At 34.3% G+C, this 22,500-nt stretch overlaps 1 protein-coding gene across 4 annotated transcripts in view; it reads right to left on the bottom strand.

Annotated features, from left to right (window-relative positions):
• The window catches only part of RDX (radixin), a 103,699-nt gene that overhangs the window by 76,972 nt on the left and 4,227 nt on the right, over positions 1 to 22,500 (bottom strand). For all 4 annotated transcript variants that reach the window (XM_053670399.1, XM_037163870.2, XM_037163871.2 and 1 more), the window contains exon 2: positions 7,013 to 7,086. In XM_053670399.1, coding sequence (XP_053526374.1) covers positions 7,013 to 7,024 — 12 coding nt within the window. In that variant the 5' untranslated portion in view covers positions 7,025 to 7,086. The remainder of the gene's footprint in view (positions 1 to 7,012; positions 7,087 to 22,500) is intronic.

The following is a 22,500-nucleotide window of genomic DNA, read 5'->3' as shown; positions in this document are numbered from 1 at the left end:
AAGATGCACTCCCCCCCCAAATCTGGGAGGAATAATGATTGTTAATGCTGCTGCTGAGTCCTGTTTACATTTCCATTGGTGAAATATTATGTTATTTATGTTATTAAATATTTTACCACATTTTTTGCCTCAAAATTCTTCCCCTATTTTCCTCCTCTAAAACCTAGGTGCATTTTATGGTCTGAAAAATATAGTACTCAGAAGAATTCCTGGGTAATAAATTATGCATATCTTTAACTTTACCGTGTAATGCTAAATTGTCTTCCGACATGACAGTATCAACTTAAATTCTCATCAACAGTGTGTAAGAATTCCTGCTGATCTGTATTTTCACCAATAGTGGGTATTAACAGATTTTTTAAATGTTTGACAATATAGTGGATGTAAATGATATTTCAATATGGTCTTAACGTGCAGACCCCTGGCTCCTAATGAGGCTGAGACATTTTCCTATGGGTGGGATGCAAAATTCTAAGATGGCCCCCAGAATCTCCTTCCTGGTGTTACTCTCAGGATTCAGTTACATGGCAAAGGGGATTTTGCAGATATCCTTAAGGATACTAGTAAATTGAACTTAAAATAGAAAGATTATGTGCCTGGGCCTAAGCTAATCATGTGAACCCTTTACAAGCAAAGCATTTTCTCTGAGTGGTTATACAAGTCAGAGAGATTCAAAATTCGGAGAGGAATTTTGACACAATATTTCAAAATTCAGAGAGGAATTTTGACACAAATCTCTTCTCTTTGACATAAAAGAAGGTTCTCCACTGCCAAACTGGTAGGGTCAGGGGGCAAGAACCTGACACCAGCCCCTAGGAGCTAAAAGTGACCCTTGACCAACAGCTAGCAAGAAGATGGGATCTTCATCCTCCAATTTAAAAAAATCATCATTTTGCAAGGAAATCAATTGTCCCAATGAAAGGAATGAGCCTGGAAAAGAACCCCAAGCTCCAGATGAGAAGACAGCTGAGCTAAATCTTGATTTCAGGCTAGTGAAACCCTGAGCAGAGAATCCACTCATGTCACCCCATACTGCTGACCTACAAAACTAAAAGGTATAAATGGATGTTGTTTTAACTATTAAAATTGCAGCAATTTTTTATAGAGCAACATAAAACCAATACAGTATGTTTATTAACTACTCGGTCTCATCATCTTTGAAATGTGTTTTTGTCTACTGCTTATTTTTCTACTTGCGTTGTCTTTTTCTTACTCCTATGTAGGAAATCTTTACACATCCTAGGTACTTTGTCAATTATTTGTGTTACAAAAACGGTTTTCTACAAGTTAGAAGTTGGTCATTCTACTTTATAAAGTGCCCTTCTTTACAGTAAACATATCCTTAATTTTAATATTGAATTTATCAATGTTTACATAGTTTTTGTGCTATATTTAAGAAATATTTCTCCACTCCAAAATCAGGATATTAACTAATCAATACACATTTAATATTTTCCTACTAAAGTTTTCTTTTTCATAAGTTGTCTTCAATGATTTTTGCTTATGATCTGAAGAAGTACGATTTCATTCTTTAATCCCCATTAGGATAAAGATATGGAGATATAATATATCCAAACAATGTATACTGATTAATTGAGTCATACCACAAAGATGACTGTCACAAATCAAATGTCTACAGGTACGGGTCTGAATCTGTAATAATTCTGTTGCATTGGTCACTTTAACCATTCTGCCAATACTTACTGTCTTAATTACTGTATCTTTAAATAAGTCTTGATATCTGGTACAACAAGTCTCCTTTCATTATCTTCAGAATTATTTAAACTATTCTTAGCTTTCTGTTCTTCCTCTTGGCTCCATATAAAATTGTAAACTTTTCATTATAAATCATAATATGCTATCATGATTTACACTGGAACCACACTAAATTCATTAACACAATGAATTCTCTTGGGGTAATGACAAGTTTTCAGTACTGACTCTCCTATCCATGTCTATGATTCTCTCTGAGAATTTAGGTCTTCTTTAATGTCTTTCAAAAAAGTATTTACAAATTTCTCCATAAAAATCTTATTAACCATTTGTTAAGATATCTTTCTCCTAGTTCATTATGGTTTCATAGCTATTATAAATACAGGCCCACAATCCCCTGACATCCTAAAAATATTAAAATTGAAGTTATTAGCTAATTTCTAGAAAAAAATTGTCTTGGAGTAATAATGAAACTAACTAGTGAATTAATTCACCCCACTTCTAATGAATATTCACAGACTGATCTACAGAAGTATTGGTTTTGAGGTAGTACAACACACAACAAAAGTTTCATAATGCACATAATGATAATGGTACATACACATAAAGTGATAATGGCATGTACACATAAATATGGTATATTATCTTTCTACAACCCCCAAAAATCCAAAATACTAAAACTCACCTAGCTTAAAGGGTTTCAAATACAGGATTGTGAAAATTATGAAATACCTTTACAATTCTTTGTGGTTTTGCTTCTATAGAAATACAATTGGTTTTTAATCAATCCTTTTACCAGTTGCCTTGCCAACTATTACAATAAGCCTGTAAATCTATTTACATAAACCAGGGGCCAAAAAACTCTTCCTGTAAAGGAACCAACAGTAAATATTTTAGGCTTTGTGGACCATACAGCCTGCTGCATCTACTCAGCTATGCTACTATAGCAACAAAGCAGTTATAGATAATGAAGCATACTATGTTCCAATAAAACTTTATACACTGAAATTTGAATTTCATATAATTTTCACATGTAAAATATTATTCTTTTGATTTTTTTCCAACATTGAAAATGTAAAACCATTCTTAGTTTACAGGCTATACAAAAACATGTGGCAAGCTAAACTGGGTCTATGGGCTGGCCATACTTTGACAGTACCTTACATTAAAAAAGAATCTTAACATCTTTGTTAGGTAGGATAGGTAGCAAACCAAGGCAGGGAGGAGGAGAGAAACATGTCTCACCCACTAACTCAGCAGTCCTGAGCCTGGTCTGATAATACTGCCAGGTGTTCCAACTCCACAAGAAACACCAAGCTAACATGGGAGGGCAGCCCCTGAAATTCTATGAATCTTCTCCACTATCTGGGAACAAAAACCTTTGAAACTGTGCTTCCACCCTAAGGCCTGAAAGGCAGGAGAGGGTCCACAGTGCCCAAAGGAAGAAGCCCATAAAACAACTTTGGTTAATTGCCTATGTCTGGTCACTATCTGTTTTATGAGGGAGTCTCTAATGCTTATAGAAAGAAGTCCATCAATAACTTTGGGTAACTGCCCAATTTTAATTAACTGCCTTCTGTTACATATCTGTCTTATAAAACGTATAAATGGAGTCTGGAGCGAGATAAAAGATCTGGACTAACAGACCCCTACACATACCTAAGTTTGGGTAGTCACATCCCCCCAGGAAAGCTGGCACCACTTTTACCTGTCAATCAATATGTAACTTCTTCACCCTCATCCAACCAACTACATGAATCCTCAGAACAAAGGACTCTAGCTCTTTGATGTCTGACCACAGGCCTCAGGCCACCTTTGACCCACCTTTGACCCTGTTTTGCCTGTGTCTTTCACCCCCCACCTTAGCTAGGCCTGCTCTATTCCATGAGAATGAATCACCAATAAACCCACTTACATGCTAACAGATTTGCTGATCTATAATTCTTTACTGTGTCAGCAAGGAGAACTGAGTTTCTGCGAGTTTCTCCCATAACACCTTCAAAACATTGTTTTTCCTTTCCAGTTCATGAGCTTTTTTTTGACCTTTTTTTCTGCACACTGTTGGTTTTTCTGTTCATTGTTGAAGAGCAACAGTGATAGTGTGTATCTTTTATCCTGTTCCTGATTTTAAAAGAAATGCTTCCATTGTTAACACATTAACAGCTTTTGCTGTAGCTTTTCTTCTATACCTAGCTTCATAGTATTGGTTTTTGTTTTTTAAATCATGAATAGTTCAATTTTAGCAACTGCTCTCTCTAAATTTATCATATCATACAATTTTTCTCTTTCAAGCTAACTATAATTGTGATACAAAATGCTTATTATCTGACCACCAAAAATGTAAAAAATTAGTTGGACATATGGCTACTGAGTTACAGAACAATGTCTCTTGCTAAAAAGATATGGCTATCTGACTAAGCTCTTGCCCACAAAGCATGAGCAGAGGAGATACAGGCCACTTCCAGACTGAGGCATAAAATAGTTAACATGCTTCCCTATGGTTTTTCCTCCCTTCCTGCTGGCTGCAACCCAATATAGCCAAAATTCACCTTCAATTACAAAAAAACAGTAATGCCCTAAGCCAGAAGTCCTCAAACTTCCTCTTTATATTCTTAAAAATTACAAAACATCCCAAAATACTTTTGTTTAGTGGGTTATCTATCATCATATACCACATTAGAATATAAAACTGAGAAAATTTAAAGATATTAATTCACTTAAATGTAACAAGAATAAAGCTATTAGATATTAACATAAATGACAAATACAAATATCACATCAATATCTTTAACATAAAAGCACTAAATTTTTAACATAAAAGCACTATAAGGCAACTTTTAAAGCCTTTTTCATTTCATCCTAGTAGTAATTCTCAGAAGTGATCAGAGCACATTATTAAATAAACTTTATTTTACAGTTAAAAAAACATCTACAGAAGTTGTCACTTGGCCTAGGTTACGTATCTACTCAGCATAAAGCTGGGCCAACAAGATCAGTGTAAAATATAAAGATCAAATTAAATTTCTCCATGCCTGCATTCTGAAATACTGAACTTTCTTCTTTTTCATTTTTGGGATAGTGGAGAGCAGGGGTGACTAAATTAAACACTGAGCTAAAAAGTTTAAAGGAAAAAAATTACTTTTTTTTCCTTTAAATACATTACTTTTAATAGCTTAAAACATTTTCTTCCAGAATTTTTATGCATTAACAACACATAGTTTATACCCAGCTGTATGTACAATTTTGAATTCTTATCCTAAGGAACAATCTCCACTCAATTACATTGACAAAAAGAGTTTTCCAAAGCAGTTGCAAACTTCCACATTCCTCTGAGAAATATATTAGAGTTCCAGTTGATCACATACTTATTACCAACTTATCACACACTTAATACCATCAGTCTTCAATTTTAGCCCTTCTAATGAGTACAAGTTGTATCTCATATAGTTTTAATATGTGTTTCCCTTATAACTAAAGATATTGAGGATCTTTTCAAGTGTTTATTTTGGCCATTAATATATGTTCTCTTGTGAAGTATTTGTTCAAAGATTTTTCCCACTTTTAAAAAACTTGTTGAGTTCTATAAAAACTTTATGTTGGAACTATTCTTTCCCATTCTACCTTACCATTTTTCTTATTACTGTTTTTAATTTTGATGAAATCCAATTTCCTTAATGGTTCAAACATTCTGTGTTCTTTAAAAAACTCTGCCTACCTGAAGGTCACAAAAATGTTTCCTCATGTTTTCTTCAGAAGTTTTATAATCTGGGCATTTGCATTTAGGTCTATGATCCATTTAGAGATAATTTTTTATGTAATGACAGTATGAAATAAGGGTTTATGTTCATGCTTCTCTGTATGGATAAGTTTTTGTTCCAATACCATCTGTTGGAAACAATTTAATTTTCTCCTTGAATTCTGTGATAACCTTGTTGAAAATAAAAGTATTTTCATTATAACATATGTGTGTAGTTATACTTTTGTTCATTAATTCTATTAGCTATCCTTTCAATAGTACCACCCTTTCTTATTTTTATAGCTTGTGAATAAATCTTGAAATTCAGGAGTGCTAAAGTTTTCCAACTTTGTTCTTTTTAAAAATTGCTTTAGCTATTTGATATAAATTTTGGTTTGGATTTACAACCAATCGGCTAGTCAATTTTAGTCAAAGAAGCCCGCTAAGATTTAACTGATTGGAATTGCAATCAATCTACCACTACATTTAAGGAGAAGTGACATCCTAATGTTTTCTAGACATATCTAGACAATATACATTTATCTGTTTATTTAGGTCTTTAGTTTCCTAGAATTTTTCAGTATAGAAATCATGTACAGATTCTGTAAGTTTATTTCTAAGTATTTTATGTCTTTGATGCTGTTACAAGTAATTTTTTAAATTTTGCTGCTAGTATATATAAAAGACAACCGTTTTTTTTTACATGTAACCTTCTGTCCAACCATCTTGAATTCAATTATTAGTTTTAGTAATGGCAAATAGAAAAATTTACTTCTTCCTTTCTGATGGTTATGACTTTTATTTTTTTTTTATTCTTCTCTCCCTCAAACAATGCACACTTTGTTATCTGCTAAGTCTTTAAAGTAATGCCAGAGTGATATGCATGCCAGAAAATTCCAGTAACAATAACCAATAATTTTTTAAAAAATATAACTGTCCAAAAGAAAATTATTGAAAAAAAACCCCGAAGTTTGTTAGATAAAGAACATTTATCTTAAGACAAAAGGCATAAGACTTAGTCAAGAACTACATTAATATAAAGCTAAGTAAAATGAACACACGTGTACCCTTAAGTAAAAAAAAATTTAAGACTATATATCAGCAGTGGTATCACCAACATCAAAGCCAGGACTATGAGACAAATATTAACGCATGAACCTCTCATTCCTCCTTTTAACAATAAGTTGTTATTTACTATACTGAATGTATACCAACTTCTCCTAATGCTCACCATATATATCTCCATTTTATATATGAGGAAATTAAGAAGTGGAGAGACTGAACTAACCTAACAAATGCACTCTAAGTAGCAGATCCAGGACAAAAATTGGACAGTTTGATCCTAGAACCTATAAATTTTCATCTTAAAGACAATGTTACATATACCTCTTCTTCACTGGCCTACATAATACTGCACTCTAGCAACATCAGTCTAAAATAAGTAACAGTAACACCAGTGTCTTTTCTTCCCAACAACTCTACCGTAACACTTGGTCTTATTCCAAAAGGAACTCAATGCTATGTAAGTAGTGGCAAAAAGTAAAATAAAATAAATATACTTACTGGTTTAGGCATTTTCTTTCTTTTTGTCACCTTCTTTAAAAATTCTTCACTCTTGTAAGTTCTGTTGTCACCTTCTGTAAAGAAAAAGAAAGCATAATTGATCTATTATATTTTAATGCTTTTATTTAAACATATGTAGAGAATAAAATTTAAATTTAAACATTTTATTTATCTTTTATTTTTTTAATTTTTATTGAATTTTGGGGGGTAACTAGTTGATAAATTATGTGTTTCAGGTGTATAATTCTAAAAAATTAAAACATTTTAAAATGTCAGTTTAAAGAAACAACTCTCATTTTATTGTAATTTTCTGTTTTCTACTATTTCACATTCTATAAAAATATTTATAGCTGTGAGTTAAAATAGCATGAGTCCCAAATAACATAACAGTATAAAGCATATTGATCACCACTAACACTTTAATTAAGAGAACACACAGCAAGGAAACAAGGGCCCCAATGCTGTCAGTTGAGTCAGATGCACCTGCAAGACCCAGGCTGGCAGACACAGAGATAAAGTTGAGGATAGGTGGATTCAAAGTCTAAAGAAATGAGTTCAAAAATACTTTTCAACCTTTTTCCTGTTCTTTCAAAGACAAAGGAAATCTGACTAATGTAAACTGTGGAAGATAACTCTATAAAAAATATTTTTTCCTCCTCAAAGTTGAAAAACCCAAGTAGAGAAAATACACAAGTAGCTTATTCACCCAAAATGTACAAAATGGCCATAGTCTGCACAATAGCAATCTGCATGCTACTCATCAGCAAGTTAGTGGCCTTCACTGAAATGCAGACAAAACCAGTGTTAAATTATATCGTCTCCCCCTTTGTCAACAGAAGTGAATCCTAATTCAGAAAAACCATCATTCTGTCGTCTTAGGGCAACTGTTCATACAAACATCTAACAAAAGTGGTTGTCCTCCCACAAATCTACCTAAAGATCAAACAGTCTTAATCATTATTCCCTTTCCAGGAAAAAATGACTGTAATTCCAATTTGAAAACCTACGGTGAGAACGATATTAAATAAATTATTACTTGAAGATCAGCTTATTTTGGGAGTATCTCTGCCAAGAAACTTTTATTCATTACACTAGCTTCAACTAAATTAATCTACAACTAAATTTCATATTTAAAACTACATTGTTTTTAAGATTTATAATTAATAAGACTGAAAATTCTTCAAATTGAATAAAATTAAAGCATTGAAACTAAGGTCATTTTCCTAAATTTTACTCAATCACATGCCAATAAACCTCTCTACAGAGAGGGAACTTCCAAGTTTTTAATCTAATACACTGGGCTGGGAAATTCAGTTGAAAGTATTAAACTTCTCATTTCCTAACTCTTATCATCTCCTTAACTCTTAGCTAGGAAATGGTTGATAGATATTCCCTTCCTATAGTCATCTACTTTCACGAACCTAAGTATATTTCAGTTCTATCTTTTAATTCCATATCCTCTTAGTCCCACTTGCATTGCCTTAGTTTAGATCTCTCTCATCTCTGGTCTTAAAACAGCTTCCAAATGGACCTGCTTTAAACATCTATAAGCCAGTAACTCCAAAATCTTGGTTGTACATATGTCCAAAACTTGCTTGGCTAACTTGGCTTGGTCAGCATATGAAGATTATCTCAAATATAACATGGCCGAAATACTTAAATCCTTATTGTATAAGTGAATCTGCTTTCCTATAAAAGTCTTGGTGATATATTTCTAGAAAGTTATTCACTATATTCTCATGAATTTTTTATATCTCTACTACATCTGCAGGTATAATCCTCACATCATTTCCCTTTCTGCCTTCCCTTTTAATTAATTTTGGTATAAGTTTGTTTGGTTTATTGGTCTAAAAGCCAGCTTTCATTTTTTATTTTGTTTCTTATATTTTTCTTTTGTTAATTTCTGTCCTTTTCACCATCATTTTCCTTGTCACTTGTTGGCTTTACTCTGTGGCCTACTTTCTAATGGATCCCTAAAACTCAAAAGTTACTGCCTAAGTAATTTCCAGTCATTTTTCTTTTGTAATATGTGCTTTAAGGTCATTAACTAAGTATGTCCAAGGTTAAGATAACTCCAAATATAAAATGATCTTCCCATTTTGCCTGTTAGAATATTTAAAAATAATCTGTATCTGAATATGTAAAATAGCCAAATGTATATACATTTATTAGTATACTTAAATATTAAAACACATGATCTACAAAATATTAATTCAGATTATTGTCTGCTTCATCTCATGTCACAAAATACTTTTCTTCAAACTCCTAACATATGACACATGAATGTATCAAAACTTTGAGTCACAGTAAATTTTCCAGTTACATAACCACTTTTTGAATCAGTACATTATACAATCATTGAAATTTTTATTCTAAGCCACAACTACCCATTTAAATAAAATATTAGAGGACTTTTTCCCTATTTGTACCCTTGGTATATATTTTAACATCTATAATGTAGCCAGAGTCTATTATTTTTAAGTAATTTTTAAAATCATCACCCAATGATATGTTTTTCTTGATTTTAGATACACTGATGGGTTTCCTCCCCACATCTACCACCTTCCTGCATGTGCTCAGTCCAGGAACCTGCAACCTGAGTATGTGCCCTGACAGGGGATCAAACCTACAACCTTCTGGTGTAAGGGACGAAGCTCCAAACCAATTGAACCACCACCCAGGGTTTAAGTGATTTTTTTTTAACATCAGATCTGTGCTAGATTTCTTTGTCTCTTATCTGATGAGCTCTGAGCTTTCCATACTCACATGTACTAAAAGGCACTTCAGGTCAATGTGCCCATCTTGAACTTTCATGTTCAAGAAAAGAGAATATGAGAATTGCAATTAAAGAGTTCCTAAGAACACAAATTTAAATACCTTTTTCTGAAAAATATTTTTTTGACAAAATATCTTACCTTCTATTTGAATCCACAGAATTTTTCTCAGTCACTACAGTGGTTTCCCCCACAGGTGGTTTATATGTAATATTTCACTATTGTTTAGCTCTGTTTCATTTTCTAAGTATGATTTCTAATCACTACTAAGAATTTTTTAAGTTTTAAAATGAAATGGTGAGGCCTGGGGGCAGAATACTATCTTTTTATCATTTATTTCTAAGCTTACTACAGGTACAGTAAAAAAATTCATTTAGATTTCCTTTATGTTTAGTACCTGGCCAGTTTAGTTTCTTTTTTTGACTGCTCCAAATATAAATAAAATGTATTTTCTGCACTTGATAAGCTAGATCAATCTAGACCAGTATTTAATGTTTTGTTTACTGTCTCTACTATCATTCATTTTAGTCTATTTAATCAATTTGAAGAAAATGGATTAAATTTTCCCAAGTACGATTGCGGATGTTAATTTCTTCTGGTTGACTGCCATTTTTTAAAGATTTTATTGATTTACTTTTTAGAGAAGGGGAAGGAGTGATAAAGAGAGGGAGAGAAACATCAATGTATGGTTGCCTCTAGTACGCCCCCAACTGGGGATCTGGCCATAACCTGGGTATGTGCCCTGACAGGGAATCAAATCAGCAAACCTTTGATTTGCAGGCGAGCACTCAACCACTGAGCCACACCAGCCAGGGCAGATTGCCATTTTTAATTTTTATGCTTTTGGCTATGTTATTCAGTTAGCACAGGTTTACAACTGTTACACTTTTCCAGTGAATACTTTCTTTTTAATTTATAATTTAATTGCATATAGAACTCCACGCTGATGGTGTTATTCCCTCAGTATTCAGATGATATTTTTCTGGGATCTGTTACTGCTGATGAGAAGTGAGGTGTCAATCTAACTCACTCCTCTGAGGCAACATGACTTTCTTCTTTGCTTTCTTTTTTTTTTAAATTTTAAGATGGGGGTGTTCTTCAGATTTACTTCTACTATTTATTTTGTTCAGGATTTGGCAAACTTCCTTAATCTGACAACTTACACTTTTTATAAATTCTGAAAACATATTAGTCATTGTTTCCCATTTTTTCTTTTTGTTCGGCAATTTTTTTATATACATACTGAGTATCTTATTCCCTAACCATTCCTAGTTTTTCAGATTTTCCTTCTTTTTATCTCTCTGCAGAACATTCCTCCAATCACTAATTCTCCCCACTTGTTTTTAATGTCCATGGGTTTAATATACCATAATAATATTATTTTTTAATTCCAGAAATTCCTTTTTTCACTTTAAAAAATGTTCATTAATAATACCATATTATTTTATTGTACAATTTGTTTTGAATCCTTTTATCCCTATAATGCTTATTTTATGTCACTATATTATTATTTTACTCTTTTCAGTTCATTATAGCTTACTTTTTATAGTTTGTAATTTTGGACAGAAAGCCCATGTCCTTTGCCAATGTGGGAGTCTCACAAGCCTTGAGTTGTGTATGTGTCCTACAAAGGTATTTCAGATTTGCTCCTTCCATAGTGCAATATATTTTAATTGTCCTAGACCCACTTTTACATTTTCTCGATTCGACATTCCATTATCATATGAGGCCCCACGACCACACCGTAGAGAAGTTAGCAAAGACTGCTCGGGTACTGATCACAGGCAATCCCTCTCTCATCGGGAACAAAGCACACAAAGTGAGCAGTAAACATATGCCAGGGTATAAGCGAAGTTAAAGCACTCGAATTATAGAAGTCCCATTTATCAAACACAGGGCTAGTTAGGCAGATAATTATGTTGCTCTGCAGAATTTCTGAAGCTATGCATTACTCAAATATTAGAACTAAATAAAGGTGCAGTTTTTTTTTCTGTTTAAGAAATAAGTTATCCAAGTTTTTAATAGAGTTACTTAAAGTTATACTCTATAGAAAAAGACTTTCAAGCAAAACAATCTATCATTAAAGTTTCAGGTTTAAAAAGAGAGCTCTGCCAACATAAAGAAAATATTATAGATCAATACATATAAAACCATGTTTTTATATCAGCTAATTAAGTTTTTTACATTTCCCAAAAGCCTAACTATCAGGACTTAACCAAAGTCTTTGCAAAGACAGATATGATTAACTTCTAAAAGAAGCTTCTAAAAATGTTTCTCTTCAGACCAGAGTTCTCTCTTAAAAGTCAAGATAGTCTCCAATCTGTTTTACTTCAGTTAATTATAAATTATCTGAGAAGAATAATACAACTCTACCTCCTCATTTACCAGCTGAACATAAAGTGATTACTTAACAATGCCTTGTATTTATATAATTGTATGTTCTTATACATCACTTAGTTTTCTATTAATAAAAGTTAGGAGACAAACATAAGTAGCGGATACTTTATAGTTAAAGAAGCATCAGCATAAAAGTAACTTGTCCTAAATCACAAGGGTAATAAATAAATGACCAAATGGCCTTTTGACAACTAGAGTCCAAAGCTCCACCATATACCAACCTGTCTTCTTCTTTTTTTATTAAAAAGTGGGAAAATAATTTCAATTGTGAATATCTACTCAAAGAAAAGAACAAATGTGTAAATGATATAGTTACAAAGAATTCTAGTTACAGTGCTATTTATAAGAGTGTATGTAAGACTGAGAAATTAGTAAAGTGAATATTGAAAGGTTAGTTAAGAGTTAGATATATCTGTAGGCTTTGCTAGGCAAAAATACAGCAATCAAAATGTTACCAAAAATATTAAATGACATGGCAAATTATTCACAAACTACTGAGTAAAAAGGGAGATTATAAAACCATACATGCAGTATCATATTTCTTTTTAAAGAGTGTACCAAGACCAGAATGATCATACTCCAAAATATAAAGTTTCTAAGGAATTAGAATTAATCTATAAATTTCTAAAATAATAATGCAGAGCTGTAACAAGAAAAACAAATTCCTCCAAATGAAAGAACAAAAATTTAAGTAAATAAACTAAAGGTGGACTATAAATTCACCATACATTTAATAAAATCTAAGTAGGTTAATCTTTTTTTCAAAAAGAGACTTAAAAAAAAATTCCATGGATGGACCTGGAAAACATTATGCTAAGTGAAATATACCAGTCAGAGAAAAAACAAACACCATATGATTTCACTCAAATGTGGAATCCATTAACTAACTGAACTAAAGAAAAACAGGGACAGACTCACAGAGAGCAAGATGACAGGTACTAGGGGGAAGTTAAATGGTAGAGGGATGAACAAAAAAAATAGGACTCATGAACATGGACAACAGTGTGGTGATTCCAAGGGGAGGGAGATATAAGAGGGTTAATACTAATGCAAAAAAAATGCAATAAAGATTAAAAAAATACAACTCTAGTTTCAGAGGAAAAATAAGACTACGGAAAATATAAAGGTTACCATGAAAACAGACTAATATATTTTATTTAAAATTCCAACATAGGTAGAATAAAATAAACATCAAAATTAAGTAACAGAATAGAAAAAATATACAACAGCTATAACAAAATGTTACTATGGAAAGTAAAAAATAAATATAGAAGGATATTACTTGGACCCCATTCAGTAAAATGGTTAAGTGAGAAATTCTACCAACAAATCTTATGGAAAATAAAAAGCAAAACTGTCCTACTGATTGAAACTAAAAATCAAAATGACTTTACCTAAAACCTGTATAATTTTGTTAAACAGTGTCACCCCAATAAAAAATAAAAATCAATACTAAAAATGCAAAATGACTTTAAGGTATTACTGATTACATACTCATTAAACTATCAAAATAATTATTAATTATGCATGCAGTACTGATGAGTCTCTGTCGGTAAACAAGTAAATAAATACTGCCAGTAGCACCGTAAACTGGATTCAAATTTCTAAAGTAAATTGTAAAGGCACAATAAAAGCTACAACATGTTTCTGAACAGGAAATTCTGCTTCTGAAATATATCCTAATGAAATAAACAACTATAAAAGAAGGTAATCCATACCAAAATATTCTCAGCAGCAAAACCACAACTAATGTTGAAACTATCCAACATGATAAACTAATTTTTTGAGGGGTATAGTATGACAAACTATCCACATTTACATATGGATAAGTGAGAAGGCAGAACCACCCATTCATTATAGCTAGGTAAAACTGCAGGTATCCTTACAATTGGTATTTGAATACACAGTACTGAACACTTAATTCTAAACAGGGTCTCATTTTTGTTAAGGTCCTAATTTAAAAATCAGATGAGAATTTCACTAAATTGTTTATATGTCAGTTTAGTACTAACTTATATAATATGATATAGATAAGAATTCTGCCTGAATTTTTAAGGATGAGGCTGTATGTAAATGTAATTAAAACCTAAGTTTTTAGCCAATCAAATGACTTAAAAAATATTTATATCACAATATTATTCAACCTTAATTGAACATTTCTAGTCCTTCTAATTGTAATAGCATATTTGTTCTTGAAACTGGCATCTGTTGGTGGCAGGACAAATGTCACATGAAGAGCCATGATACCTAGACACATGCCCTAGGGTTCCCCCTCTAATTAAATCATTTTGAATACTTTGCCAGTATCTTCCTTTCTAAAAAATGGTAATATATAATCACCTAAACCACTGTATATCAAAGATATATGGTAAGAATCAACTCTTCTTCCCTCTGCTCTCATTATACCTAATTACTGAGAAAAAAAATTAGTCCCTCCTCCCCACTTTTTCTAATTTTTCTTAAAGTGGTCTTACCCTACACAGTCATGGCAGCAAAATAACCAACATTCAAGAGATGCTGCCAGCATACATATCCCCCAATTCCAGAATATTTCATGTATGAATACCTGCTCAAACACTAAATGTGTCACATTTTAGAAACATATCATTCACATAAAACATTCTTTTCTTTTTTTAACTCTAAAGGGGACCCAGTCTTACTGAAACTTTAACACCTTGAGCTGTAATAGCTATGATAAGACAGCACCACAACAGACTTCCTACCTGTCAGGTGGTGAAACAGGTGTTAAGTCTAGTCTACACTGGGCCCACATTAAAGTTTCAATAATTTATACCAGGCTGCCTAATTTTACTCTTAAGATATTCTTTCCCAAAGCCTAACTGTAATTGTTTTCTTTTCCCCAAGTCTAGCTGTATTTTTTTTGTCTTTGTAACACAAAAGTAATCTCTGAACACAATTCTGGTCTCTCTTCGGACTAAAAAAATTACAAAAAGAATTCATCTGCCAATTTACTGGGGAATTGGGAAACAGTGAAACAAAGAGAAGTATCAACAGAATTAATAAGGTAACTCTGGCAGTCATATCAATAACAACATCTACCAAAAAAAAGTTTATTTTTTAAAAGATTTTGTTTATTGTTATGTTTTAAAGATTTTATTTATAATTATTTTTAGAGAGAGGGGAAGGGACGGAGAAAGAGAGGGAGAGAAACATGGATGTGTGGCTGCCTCTCAACACGCCCCCTACTTGAGGACCTGGCGAACAACCCACTCATGTACCCTAGAGGAGGAATCAAATCAGTGACCCTTTGGTTAACAGGCCAGCACTCAATCTACTGAGCCACACCAGCCAGGACTACAAAAAAAAAGTTCTTAATCTCACCCACTATGGGCCCCTATGATAAACCCTACAAACCCCTTCCTATAAAATATTTTAATGTATTGATTTGATAGAGGAAGTGGGGGAGAGAGAGAGAGAGAAACATCAATTTGCTATTCCCCTTATTTATGCATTCATTGGTTGCTTCTTGTATGTGCCCTGACCAGGGATCAAACCCACAACCTTGCCCTGGCTGGTATAGCTCAGTGGATTGAGTGATGATGACCTGCAAACCGAAAGGTCTGGAGTTGATTCCCAGTCAGTCAGGGCACATGCCTGAGTTGTGGGCAAGGTCCCCAGTTGGGGGTGACTGAGAGGCAACCAACAGATGCTTCTCTCACACATCAATATCTCTCTCTTCGCTTTCTCCCTCCCACCCCCCTTTTTCTAAAAATAAATGAATAAATAAATACTTTTAGAAACCCCACAACCTTGGCTTATTCAAGACGACACTCTTAACTGAGCTACCTGGCCAGGTTAAAATGCACAAAAACAAACTGGCCCTGACCTGGTAGCTCCTCTACTTGTTAAAGGATTGTCCCTATATGCTAAGGTTGCAGATTCGATCCTAGTTAGGGCACTTACAAGAATCAATCAATGAATGCATAAAAGAGTGGGACAACAAATCTCTCTGCAAATCAATAAATAAAATTAAAAAACATATCCATGTTTGTGTCTCTCTCTACCCTCAAAAAACACCAATAGATATTTTTCAACGCACAAAATGAAATACATAAAATGACACTAAAACAATCATACTGAAATACAGTGATCAAAATATAAAATGTGCAAATTTATAATATAGTCAGATATGTACTTCTTTATTAATCTTTAAACAACAATATCTACTAGTGGGTCTAATAATTAAACTTCTAACGATGAGTATGTCATTTAAGGTATCTGCAACAGTAATGGATTATAAACCACCTGCAATTTCTATTGGAAACAGTCTCTGCTACTGCTAACTGCTACTGCTGCCCACATTCATAATGAAAGGAAATACAGAAAAAGATGTAACTTTTTCCCCTAACCAAGTTCACAGACCCGCGGGCTTATAACCTCTAATATACACAGGACAATGTTTATTTTATGTTTAACTCTGTTAATACTGTATTTAATAGTAATAATGCACTTTCGCCTATATAATGCCATGTGATTCCCCAAGTGAAACAAAGAGGAGGAGAATTTTTAGTTCCATTTTGCAAATAGGCCAAAAGCCAGGACAAGGGTAGTGAATGGAGTATTTATAGAATGCTCACTCTTGGGCCACACTTCACATTATCTAATTTTCATAAACGCCTTTCCTCCCCCTCCCCAAGACAGATATCACAATCCCTCATTCTTTTTTTTATCAATCCTCATCCATAAAAGGAAGGGAGAGAAACATAGATGTGAGAGAGAAACATCAACTGGGCTGTCTCCCCTGGGGGGGACCCTTGCGCCCAGGTCAGGGATCAGACCTGCAACCTAGGCATGTGCCCTGACCAGGAATGAACCCACAATCCTTCAGTTACAGTTCAAGACTCCGACCAACTGAGCCACACTGGCCAGTCCATAATCCCTCATCCTTCTTTTAAGTTTTATTTTGCTTCATTTTACTGTATTTTTTCCATTACCACTTAACTCCCTTATGTCCCCCAAGGAAATTCGGATTCAAGTAAGTGACTTTCCCAAAATAATATGGCCAGTTAACAAAGTCGGAGGTCAATTAATATCCTAGTTCTGGGCTCTTTTGGCTACTCTATTGTGCCTTTTTCTGACATCATTATAGATAAGCACATCCCAAACAATTAACTAGAGCTTTTCAAGAAGGTCAAACTCTTTCTTCTGTCGTTTTCACATCAAAAGACAACCTCTAAAGATGTTTCAAGTACACATTAGTACTGACATAATTACCTCTGTACATGGATTTCCTGTAACAATGATATGCAGTTCTAAATATTAAGCACTTTCTTATGTAGAAAATTATTTTTACTCTAGGATGTTTTCAAGGAAATGAAATTCAACATTTTTAGCAAAATGTACGTTATTGAAAATGCAATCACTTCTCAGCCTTTTGGCTAAGGTCAAGCGAAAATGCAATGTTTAGAACTTAAGTATAAAGCAGAACTACAATATTAAAATAAGTTTTACATTGAATTTACATTATTTTAAAAGGCTTTTATAAATTTAAAAGAAACACCGTATCTGTATTATTCCCAAGGTGGGTAGAAAAACAAGTAAGACATTATCATTTGCAATGATTAATTTTAAATGCTAAAAGCTAAATCCAGTCCAATTTCTTCATTTAACACTTATGGAAACATAAAAATATCATATAATACTGCCCTGGCTGGCTTGGCACAGTGGATTCAGTGCCAGCCTGTGAACCAAGGGGTCATTGGTTTGATTCCCAGTCAAGGCACATGCCTGGGTTTCAGGCCAGGTCCCCAGTAGCAGGTACACAAGAGGCACCACAGACTGATGTTTCTTTCTCTCCCTCTCTCCCTCCCTTCCCCTGTCTAAAAAAATATGTAAAAATTTAAAATATATATCATATAATAAATGTTTAAAATAGAAAAACAGAGATAGGTTAAAATCTGTTGCACTAAATATTAACTCCAGTTTATAAATACAAAACCACTTACACTTTATGACGTACCTACCATATGGCACAACTCTATTCCCATCAGAGTATGACCTCGGTATCTCACACACCAAATGTAAAGAGTATCTGGCATACAATTATAAACATCTGAATGTATGAAAGGTATCATAAAGCAAGGGCTGACAAACTTCTTCTGTAAAGGAGCAGAGAAGTAAACTTTTTAAGTTTTGTTGATCTTATGGTCTCTGTTGCAATTCTTCTGTTGATGTAGCATCAAAGCAGACATAGATAATATGTAAACAAATGAACTATGATGTATCCAAACAAAACTTTATTTACAAAACTGACACTAGACTGGCTCATGGGCCATAATTTGTCAACCCCTACCTTAAAATATTTTAGCAGGAAAACAATTGTTTTCATTCAATAAATTAAATAAATTTGGCTCTGGCCAGGTGGGTCCATTGGTTGGAGCGTCATCTGGTATACCAAATGGTTGCAGATTCAGTCTCTTGTCAGGGCACATACCCAGGGTTCAGGTTCTATCCCTGATTAGGGCACGTACAGGAGGCAACTGATCAAAGTTTCTGTTTCCTTCTCTCTCCCTTCCTCTCTAAGAGCAATAAACATCCTCTGCTGAGAACTATAAATAAGTAAAATATGAACTCATATTCATGCTGGATTATGTATGACATATCAATGTTGTATTTTGAATGGGAGAGAGATTTTGAATGGGAGTATGAAAGAACCCAAGACATTTGGTATATGAATAAGGAAAATAATCTAATGGAAACTGAGTCAGAAGAAGAGCAATTCCATCACCATTACCAGCGACCAGCTAGGTATAGAATGTGTCTCAATCTGGCCAATGAGACTAAGATATCCACTGGGGGGCTCCTGGAAAAGAGACAGCTCTTCTCATTCCTTTGGATAATGTGTCTGGATGGGACGTTGGTCCTGCTGTAGCAAAACTGGAAACAGAAGAAAGCAGTCTCACTACAAAGCTAATGGGAAGACTGCAATGCAGAGAACTGGAAAGAGAATGAATTCTTGTCATTATTGTTATTCTTGAGCCCCTAGACTTTATTATGTAAATAATAAATTTCCTCATTATTGAAGCATGTCTGAGAATTTTGTTATGGCAGCCAAAATATCTTAAATGATGTTAATGATTTGAAACTGAAGATTGCTCACTTCACAATTTCACCTGCAGCCAGTCCTATTAACTACAACTTTTCACAAATGAAACACTTAAGGTCTCAAAAGCCCAGAGACTACTTACTACTCAGAAAAAAAAAGAATATATCAATTACTAATACTGAAATTCATAATTTTTATAATTTCTGTAATTGTGGAGAATGAAATGTGGTACCTCCTTTTTTGACAGTTTATCTAAAATATTCTTTCAACAGGATTTTTTTTCCCTGTAAATCAGGGGGTGACAAACTTTCTCTGTAAAGGGCCAGACAGTATTTATTTTAATCTTTACAAAAAACATGAACTCTGTCATAATAGCTCAAAAGGAGCCAATATGTAAACAAATAGGCATTTTAATGTTCCAAAAGAATTTTATTGACAAACTCAGGCTACATTTGGCCTTGCAGACCAGTTTGCTGACCTGGTCTCTACATGGTTAACAGTGAAGAGTATCTTTCTCAAACGAATCATCTTTACTAGAACTTAAAAATAGTTTACTTATTCCTGGCCTCTTAGTCGGCAGATCCCCCAGTAAACCGAAAGGTCATGGGTTCAATTCCTGGTCAGGGCACATGTCTAGGTTGTGGGTCAGGTCCCTTGTGGGGAGGCAGTAGGGAGGCAACTGATCAATGTTTCTCTGTCTCTCCCTTCCTCTGTCTGCAATCAATGGATATACCCTCTGGTGTGGGTTAAAAAATAGTTTATTTAAAATGTATATAAATTATGCAAAAAAGTAAAAAAGTAACAAGTTTTTCTTGAGCATTCTATTCATATGCATTAGATCACTTGATGTAAAGTCTAGCTGCCTTATTTGTATAAAACATCCATAAAATTAATTTAGAATTCCAATATTAAAATATAACAGGTATTATGACTTCTGGGACATAAGTACTTACATGCACTTTGCCACCTTGTACAACAAAAAGAAGGGTAACAACAAATTTAAAAACAGAATACAACCAGAAATGACAAAAAATCAAACTGTATAAAAGTCAGACAACCAAAGAGTTAAAGAAGAAACATTCACCCAGATTGGCAGGAGGGGCAGAGACGGGCCGCCAGGATGGAGAGGACCTATGGCAAAGTGGTAGATAGAGAACTGGTGTGGGCAAGGTGGTGTCTGGCCAAGCACGCAGTCCTACATTTCTGTGCTGATAAACCAGAGGAAAAACAAAGCAAGACAGACCATGCAACCCAGGGATCCAGCATGGGAAAAGAAAGCCTCAAAACTTCTAGCTGTAAAAACTTGTGGGGATTGCAGCCGCAGGAGCAACCCCCAGCCTCAGAGGAGAGTTCACTGCAGACCCACAGAGTCCTAGAATGTACACAAACCCGCCCGACCAGGAATCAGCACCAGTAGGGCCCAGTTTGCTTGTGGGTAGAGGAGGAAGTGACGGCAAGCCGGCTCCTAGCAAGCAGCATTGTTTCCTCTCAAGACCCTCAACCCACATATAGCACCATGATGCAGAAACATAGGTTGCCCCACCCTGGCGAATACCTAAGGCTCTGCCCCTTACAAATTAATGCTGAGACAAAGAAATATGGCCCAAATGAAAGAACAGATCAAAGCTCCAAAAACAGGACTAAGTGATGAAGAGATGGCCAACCTACCAGATGCTCAAATCAATGGTAATCAGGATGGTCACAGAAATGGTTGAGTATGGTCGAAAAACCATACTAAAGAAGAAAAAGTGAATGCTATGAAAACTTAAATGAAGGAAAATGTACAGGGAACCAACAGTGAAGGGAAGGAAACCAGGACTCAAATCAACGATTTGAAGCAGAAGGAAGAAACAAACATTCAACCAGAGCAGAATGTAGGAAACAAGAATTCCAGGACAATTTAAAGCTTCCAACATCCAAATCACATGGGGTGCCACAGGAGAAGAGGAAAAGCAAGAAATGGAAAACTTATTTGAACAAATAATGGAGAACTTTCCAATTCTGGCAAAGAAAACAGATTTTCAGAAAGTCCAGGAAGCTCAGAGTCCCAAAGAAGTTGGACCCAAAAAGGAACACATCAAGAGACATCATAATTACATTACCCAAGATTAAAATGAAGGAGAGAATCCTAGAAGCAACAAGAGAAAAGGAAACAATTACCTATGAAGGAGTTCCCATAAGACTATCAGCTGACTTCTCAAAAGAGACGTTACAGGCAAGAAGGGGCTGGAAAGTATTTGAAGTCATGAAAGGCAAGGACCTATGTCCAAGATTATTCTATCTAGCAAAGTTACCATTTAGAATGGAAGGGCAGATAACGTGCTTCCCAGATAAGGTCAAGTTAAAGGAGTTCATCATCACCAAGCCCTAATTATATGAAATGTTAAAAGGATTTATCTAAGAAAAAGAAGATGATCAAACCTATGAACAGTAAAATGACAACGAACTCACAACTATCAAAAACTGAACCTAGAAAAAATGAAAAACTAAGCAAACAACTAGAACAGGAACAGAATCACAGAAATGGAGATCACATAGAGAGATTTCAGTGGGGAATGGGAAGGGAGGAATAGGGAGGGAAAGATACAGGGAATAAGAAGCATAAATGGTAGGTACAAAATTGAGGGAGTTTAAAAATAGTGTGGAAGCCCTGGCTGGTGTAGCTCAGTGGATTGAGCTCGGGCCTTCGAACCAGACAATTGCAGTTTGATTCCCAGTCAGGGCACATACTGGGGTTGCAGGCAGGTTCCCTGCAGGCCAGTTCCCAGCAGGGGATGCAAGAAAGGCAACCATACATTGATGCTTCTCTCCCTCTCTCCTTCCCTTCCCCTCTAAAGATAAATAAATAAAATAAAAAAAAACAATAGTGTGAAAAATGGAGAAGCCAAAAAACTTATATATACAATGCATGGATATGAACTAAGGGAGGAGAAAGCTGGTGGGGTGGGGGCGCCGGGTGGAGGGGAGTAGTGGGGAGAGCAAAAATGAAACAGTGATAGCATAATCAATAAAATATTTTTAAAAATGTAAGATATTATAATAGAAAGAATACAACTTATTCATATGCAAATCTGTATCTAAAACAATTTTAATTTTGTGAATCTGCAAGGATTTCTATACATACCAATTATCCAAAGAAAAAAATACTATTCTATATGTCTCCTAACCTGAATGAACCTGTGTCTTCCAGGAGGCTGAAATTAGGTTTTGGGTTTTTATTTAAATATTTATTTATTTTTAGATGGGGGGAA

Source organism: Artibeus jamaicensis, unplaced genomic scaffold, assembly GCF_021234435.1.
Source record: "Artibeus jamaicensis isolate MK-2021 breed Jamaican fruit bat unplaced genomic scaffold, CSHL_Jam_final contig_585, whole genome shotgun sequence".
NCBI lineage: Eukaryota > Metazoa > Chordata > Mammalia > Chiroptera > Phyllostomidae > Artibeus > Artibeus jamaicensis.
The sequence above is the reverse complement of the archived record's forward strand: the minus strand, read 5'-3'. Positions and strand labels throughout refer to the sequence as shown.